Genomic DNA, 7,002 nt, shown 5'->3' on the forward strand with positions numbered 1-7,002 from the left:
ATCGGTATCTTGAATTGTGAAACAAAAAAGTCCTATATTTCCGTCACGTATTTTATCTGTTTGATTATTATCAGGCAATTTACGAGAATTTAGTAGTACTGCCCCTTAGAAAGGTAATTTATCTATGAGTTATATGTGATATATTTTTTATTATACTTTAATTTCACGCGACGAAGTCGCCAGCTACAGCTAATATTAACAAAAACCGTATTCATCAAGCAAATTCCTCTGTTAAGTACCCCTATCGTAGAATATTCACATTTTAATTTGAAAAATAAACAAAATAATACGTTTGTTTCTAGGTACTTCACTGTAAAATAAAATGGCTTAATTATAGGTTACGTTTGTTTCCATAGGGGTAAGTAATACATGCATATAAATATAGTTTACCCGGTGAGGACGTTGCTGCCGGTGCCGAGGTGGTCGCAGAACTTCTCCTCGATGTGCGGGAACATGAAGGGGTGGTTGCAGAGCTTGCGCAGCTGCACGATCGTGTTCATCAGCGCCTTCGCCCCGCCCTTGCCCTTGTTGCCCTTCTCCGACCCGTCCGTCAGCAGCACGCCCTTTGACTGCATGTGTCTAACAACATTACACACAAGTTTATACTTGAAAAAAATGTATATTCAAATAAAATTTAAGGATATATTTTTTTAAATAAAGGTCTAGAAAAAGATGGATAGATTGAGTGAAAGGTGACATAATCTAGACTGAAGATATATTAATCTGAAGGACGAAAACCTCGTGGGCTAATTCTACAGGAGTTCCGTCTTTATTTTTCAATAATGAATAAACTATATAAAACAATTTGTTAGTTTTAGGTAAATTGAACATTTTCCATGTTATTTTTATTTATCAGACTATTATTTTTATAACTGTCGATTTTTCATTGCATTTTACATGAAAATAAATAATAATTTAAAAATGTAACATACTTGTAGAGCACTCGCTGCAGCGCACTCATCTCGCACTTAATGATGTACTCCACCTTGTCGGGCAGCTGGCTCTCCACCTCCTTCTTCAGGCGGCGCAGCAAGAACGGACGCAGCACTTTGTGCAGACGTCGGATAATCAAAATTGTTTCTTCTTCATTCAATTCCACCTACGATAACAATAATTATAACATATTCTATAAAAAACATACATTTTATTTTCGAAATGTATTTTAGAAAATAATGTTGGAAAATGCTAAATTCTAAACTGCAGCACACGCTAATTATTATATTAGTCAGCTAACAACTTGACTCAAGACTGTAACACGAGTTTTTGTCAAATTTACTAAATTTACACTAAAATATACGTAATTGTATAGATATTTCACCTTCTCTCCGGTGGTGGCGAACGGTGCATTGAACCACTGCTCGAAGGTGGAGCAGCTCTTGAAGATGGAGGGCAGCAGGAAGTTGAGCAGCGCCCACAGCTCGGGCAGCTTGTTCTGCAGCGGCGTGCCGGTGAGCAGCAGGCGGTGCGGCGCGATGTAGTGCGTGTTCAGCACCTGCGTCAGCTTGCAGTGGTGGTTCTTCATGCGGTGCCCCTCGTCGATTATCATGTACTTCCACTGCACCTGCACATACACAAATAGTTAATTATATTGGCTAGCTATTAAATTCTTGTCAAATTTCATTGTGCTCGGTCAAGTCTTTTTGGAGATTACGTAGTTTAAAACATATGAATGATGTATGAACATCCAAAATGTTGAATTAAGTGTATGTATGAAGTGTGATGTTCATCTTACATAGTCGATTTGCGTCTATTATGGTCTCCAGTGAATCTGATGTTTGTTTATATCACAAGCAATATGTATTTATTAACAATTTATATTACGACTAGTCGAATTAAAAAATGGTAATATTTCGTACCTTAGCGAGCACCGCCTTGTCCTTAATGACGTACTCGTATGTGGTGAGCAGCACGTTGAATTTAGTGGACCTCATCTGCGTCTGCACGAGGCGGCGCGACTGCGGCGACCCCTTGTACGACACCACCGTCACCGTCGGCGCCCACTTCTCGAACTCCAGCACCCAGTTGGACAGCGTGCTGGACAACAAATCATCATCATCATGATCACCATCATCACCAGCTCATTATACATCTATAAACTCAGTTGGGTGCCAAATAATACATGGTTATTGGCCAGTAGAGTTGAAAGCGCAAAGTATAGATTGGGTTCTTTTAACACACGATATTTCGAAATGATTGCTTGCCGTTTTTTACACACTAACGATCGCTAAAACAACCCAATCGTGGTAAGAAACCCGTATTTGTAAATACCGCGACAGTTTAAAGTCATACAAGGTATAGATTGTCTAGATCCACTGGCGCCAATTATTATCACAATATGACAGTTGCATGCCAGTTCAGTTAAGCGCTACAATGCAATTGTACTGACCAAGTGTGAACCGGCCGTTCAACTGCAGTAATATTTGTATACAATATCGTCGGAGATTTAGAGGTTACTTGATTTTTAATTGGCACATCCTGTGTTCAAATCTCGCAAACTTTTGAATGACAGTCGAAAAGCAGTTATTAATCTAGCATCGCATTGGGAATCAATTTCTAACTTAATTAGTCAATAAATCTATATGACCTTTTGTTTTTGATACATTTAAGTTTTTAACAACAAAAAAAAATGAGTTAAATATTTGTTATTTATGATATTTATTGCAATACCTGAGTGGCACAATAATGAGGAATGGGCCATTGACTTTCTTCTTCTCCATCAGATAGGTGACCAAAGCGATCGTCTGTATGGTCTTGCCGAGACCCATCTCGTCAGCCAGGATACCATTCAGATTATTATTGAAGAGAGAAACGAGCCACTCCAAACCCTGTGGAAAGCAAATTTCTAATATCTCATATTTTTTATATTAAACTTAGGTAACATTAGACAAAAACCAAAATTCAGATTCAGAGTCATTTTTTTATCTTTTTATGTAGTAAATTTCTAAAGTTTTACCTTTATCTGATACTCCTTCAATTTTCCATTTACTAATATATTAGCCTGCTCTGTCACCGATTCATGGACTGTATGAGCAATGCTGTAAAAAAAAGTCAAGATTTAAATTTCCCTTCAAAAGATTACTTAGAAATTACGTCTCAATTCAGACAGATAAGTCAACTATATACCTGTAATATGTTTGTTCTTCTGTCTTGTACTCGTCATCCTCTACCTTCGCCTTCTTTATCATGTCACGTGCTTTCTCTTCATCCGTCTTCTCTTTATCGCTCTTCTCGTCCTTATGCTTATCCCTCCTTCCTCTCTTTTCTGTACAAAGTTACAATTAATAACCACTAAATATTTAATTTGCATAAATAAACAAGAAGCATTCGCCATTAAATGAATAAATACACATATTTATGCTAACTGCATATTTACAAATATTATAAAGAGAAAGTTTTGGATTTTTGTCTGTATTGAATTAACTCAAAAACTAATGGGCCGATTATAAAAATTCTTACACCATTAAAAAGCTACGTTACCAGTAACATAGACCATATTTTTAATTACTTTTAATACTTATTATAAAGAGGAAATATTTTTGTTTGTATTACAATAATTCAAAAATAATTAGTCCGATTTTAAAAATTCTTACATCTACAAGCTACGTTATCGCTAAGTAACGTAGGCTACATTTATTTTACGATTTTACGACATCGCGAGCTACAGCTAGTGTAATACATAATGTATCTTAAGGTAAATACCATCATCATCCTGGCTGTCGTCTCCGGAGTCCTCGGAGTCCGACATGACCTCCCAGCCGGGGTGCGCCTCCATCCAGTCCTTCAGTTGCGACAGCAATGGCGCCTCTTCGCCTTTCAGTATCTAAACAAAGACGTATATCAACGTTTATTTAGATTTGAGCTTGCTTTTATGGTTATTTTCAATATTTGTCTTAGATTTGAGCTTGATTTTATGTTTTTTTTAAATATTTGTTTTTAAATGCGTGTTCTTAGTTTAATTTTAATTAGTAAATTTTAAATTTATATTTTCAGTGTTTTTTGGTGCTTATAAGTGTTGTAATGTTTCGAATGGAATCAATGAGTATTAATGATTACTTAGGTTATATATTTATGAGTGAATAAGGCATGTAAAATACTGACAGATGACGAAGAAATTTCTAAAGAATATTGGTTGTATAAGCTTAAAAAGAAATTCTCACCTCTCCTGTCTTGGGGTCGAGTACACTGACGCGCGTGTCGGAGGTCTGCGAGCTGTCGTCCAGCGCGTCTATCTCGCCGCCCTCCAGCAACTTCTTCTTTCTCGACTTCTAAATATACAGAAGAAAACAAATATTTTATTAAAATGTAATTATTTAGTCTACAATAGAAGTATCAACATTAAACATTATGAAGCGGTCACATTGGAAACAGAAGGTCTATCACAGGTATTTGCGTGAAAGTTGAGAGAACATTTTCTTAATATGATTGACTGGCTGTTGCTTGTTTCGGCTCGGAAATAAAAAAAATAATAAACATAGCCATACTATAGTCAGTGATAAAGTAGATATTTACTGACGAAAGAAAATTTTAAAATCGGGCTGGTAGTTTTTATGTGAATCGAATACATACAAAAATACAAATCTTTCCTTTTTATAATAATAGTATAGATTATAAAGTATAGATAACATTTTTACAAGATTTGGTATAGCTTAGGCTAGGTAAGGGCGCTGCACAGATGTAATATAAATTTTGTCGAGGACATTACGACAACGTTCTCACGAATATTTGAGGAAAACCCTCAGATGAAAAAATCAGTAACAACACAGAAGTTAGAAGGTAATTACCCTCTTCCTTCTTTCTTCCTCTTGCTGCTTCTTGCGCTGCTCCTGCTTGTGCTGCTTCACCATCTCCGTGAGGCTCGCGATGTACTCGTCCGTCTGCGACAGCAGGAACGCCAGCCGCTTGTCTTTCTTTTGATCGATCAGTTTACGATAACCTTCTTCATCCTCCGCCATCAAACTATAAACATACATTAAATTAATTACATAAATACGTATGTATCATTGGAACTTACAAAACCTCAAGTTATCTGGATGTAAGTTGCGATGCTTTATTTATTGCACAATTTGTAAGTAAGACATATTTTTATTTTTACAGGTATTTCGCAAAACAACAAAAGGAATTGCAACTATTGGCTTAATTTCATAATCATTATAGTACTATTTTCATTTATTTCAATTAAAAATAACAATTTGTATCAATAAGTCCTAGAAATATAAGTAGTGTCATCTCCATAACTGGTTACGGCAGACCAGCACATGTGCTGAGTGGTTGTTTAAAATAAGAGTTTAATGTACCGTCTCATTCTCTCCTTCTCTATCCTCTCCTGCTCCTTCTTCTGCTCTCGCTCAGCGTTGGCGTGGTAGTTCATGATGGCCTTGTTCATACGCGCCAACTTCGCGACGTTATTGCGATGGTACTCCTTGAAGTCCTTAGCTGTAGGAAATACACTTTATAAATATCGTTTTAACAAACCATGCTGAGATATTGAAAATTTGTGCTAATTGTTTTTTTTTAAATAACGTAAATTATTAACACAAATACTAGACATAAGTTATTTATATCTATACTATTAATATAAAGAGGAAAGATTTGTATTTTTATAAGTATTGAAATACCTACAAAACTACTAAACCGATTTCAAAGATTCTTGGACCATTTAAAAGCCATGACATCACTATAGGGTATATTTTATATTTTTTTAATTTCACGCGGACGATGTCGCGAGCAACAACTAGTGTTTGAAATATGCCTCGCACTTTACTTCTAGAATAATCTAGTAAATTTTATAGTGATTTAATAATTGAAGAATATTTGACTATGGTGACAACATACCATGTTGCAACACTGTCTGCAGGAATTCTTGATGCTTCTGCCTACGCTTCCTCTCCGCCTCCAGCTTCTGCTGCTTCTCCAGCTTCTCTGTAGCTCGAGCTTCGCGCAGTCCTTGACGCTTCGTGCGCTTGTACGCCTTTATGTTCACTGCCGTCTCTAGTGTTGTGTCACGACGGACTTGGCTGAGGATCTGATATTAATGTTGTTATTTATTTATCGTATTAGCATGACCGGCATTAACAGCCATCGGTGGGGTATCGTTTTGACAAAAAGGGGCGATACATTACTGCTAATACTCTCACGTAACACTGTTAACCTCGCAGTGACGTCATAGCAATCTCGCCCAGGGCGTTACTAGAGCTAAAACTATCCCTAGTGCCATTACAATTATACTGAAGGGACTTAAATTGATTACTGTTTATGGTTAAGTAATAAACAACAAAATAAACCAAAACATAATGATTAAATCCTCAGGAACAGGCAAGTTTTAGTGATAAAGTAATTTAGACGTCTATGTATTGAAGTAGCTTGCATGTTTAATCTGTAAGATAAGTTCTTGCATAATATACAAACCTCAGCACGTAATTGCTTCTGGAAGTTGAGAACGCGAAGTGCTCGCAACTCAATCTGTGCCTGCAGCCGCAAGTCGTCGGCCATGTTGGCGGGCAAGTTCGACAGCACGTCGATACGGTGAGCGATGCGCGCCGCGATCCTGAACATATCATGATTAAAAAAAAGAATTATCAAAATCGGTCCACTAGCGGCGGAGTTATGCATACACACATATACACACATAAAAAAACAGACGAATTGATTACCTCCTATTGGGAAGTCGGTCATAAATAAACTGATATGACGTCTAACTTAATCACGGTAGAAATTAACTAAATGCCATTGATGCCACTCAAGCCCTTTTTATAACAATATAATGTACATCCTAGACTTTAAAAATAAAAACCCATAAAATCCATTCTAAAACCCTCGAATTCTAAAATTACAATTTCTTTATCTACACTAATATTTTAAAGAAGAAAGATTGGTATTTTTGTATATATTGAAATAACTCAAAAGCAAAGTCGGGAGCAACAGCTATCAATGATATTCTTACCGGTTTTCTCTTTCATTTAGAATTTGAATAGGATCGATGCCCACTGGCTTGGGAATGCTGGT

The 7,002-nt window shown here is 36.5% G+C and overlaps 1 protein-coding gene across 1 annotated transcript in view; it reads right to left on the bottom strand.

Moving 5' to 3' along the window:
* The window catches only part of LOC106107796 (probable global transcription activator SNF2L2), a 16,580-nt gene that overhangs the window by 5,277 nt on the left and 4,301 nt on the right, over nucleotides 1–7,002 (bottom strand). The window contains exons 3-16 of the mRNA XM_013288800.1: nucleotides 6,941–6,997; nucleotides 6,406–6,544; nucleotides 5,833–6,022; nucleotides 5,295–5,433; nucleotides 4,782–4,956; nucleotides 4,158–4,265; nucleotides 3,700–3,820; nucleotides 3,124–3,262; nucleotides 2,954–3,035; nucleotides 2,668–2,825; nucleotides 1,857–2,034; nucleotides 1,319–1,561; nucleotides 933–1,099; nucleotides 391–579 (exon numbers count right to left, since the gene is read on the bottom strand). Of these exons, the coding sequence (XP_013144254.1) occupies nucleotides 391–579; nucleotides 933–1,099; nucleotides 1,319–1,561; nucleotides 1,857–2,034; nucleotides 2,668–2,825; nucleotides 2,954–3,035; nucleotides 3,124–3,262; nucleotides 3,700–3,820; nucleotides 4,158–4,265; nucleotides 4,782–4,956; nucleotides 5,295–5,433; nucleotides 5,833–6,022; nucleotides 6,406–6,544; nucleotides 6,941–6,997 (2,085 nt within the window). The remainder of the gene's footprint in view (nucleotides 1–390; nucleotides 580–932; nucleotides 1,100–1,318; nucleotides 1,562–1,856; nucleotides 2,035–2,667; nucleotides 2,826–2,953; nucleotides 3,036–3,123; nucleotides 3,263–3,699; nucleotides 3,821–4,157; nucleotides 4,266–4,781; nucleotides 4,957–5,294; nucleotides 5,434–5,832; nucleotides 6,023–6,405; nucleotides 6,545–6,940; nucleotides 6,998–7,002) is intronic.

This window comes from Papilio polytes, unplaced genomic scaffold (genome assembly GCF_000836215.1).
Source record: "Papilio polytes unplaced genomic scaffold, Ppol_1.0 DF821845.1, whole genome shotgun sequence".
Taxonomy (NCBI): Eukaryota; Metazoa; Arthropoda; class Insecta; order Lepidoptera; family Papilionidae; genus Papilio; species Papilio polytes.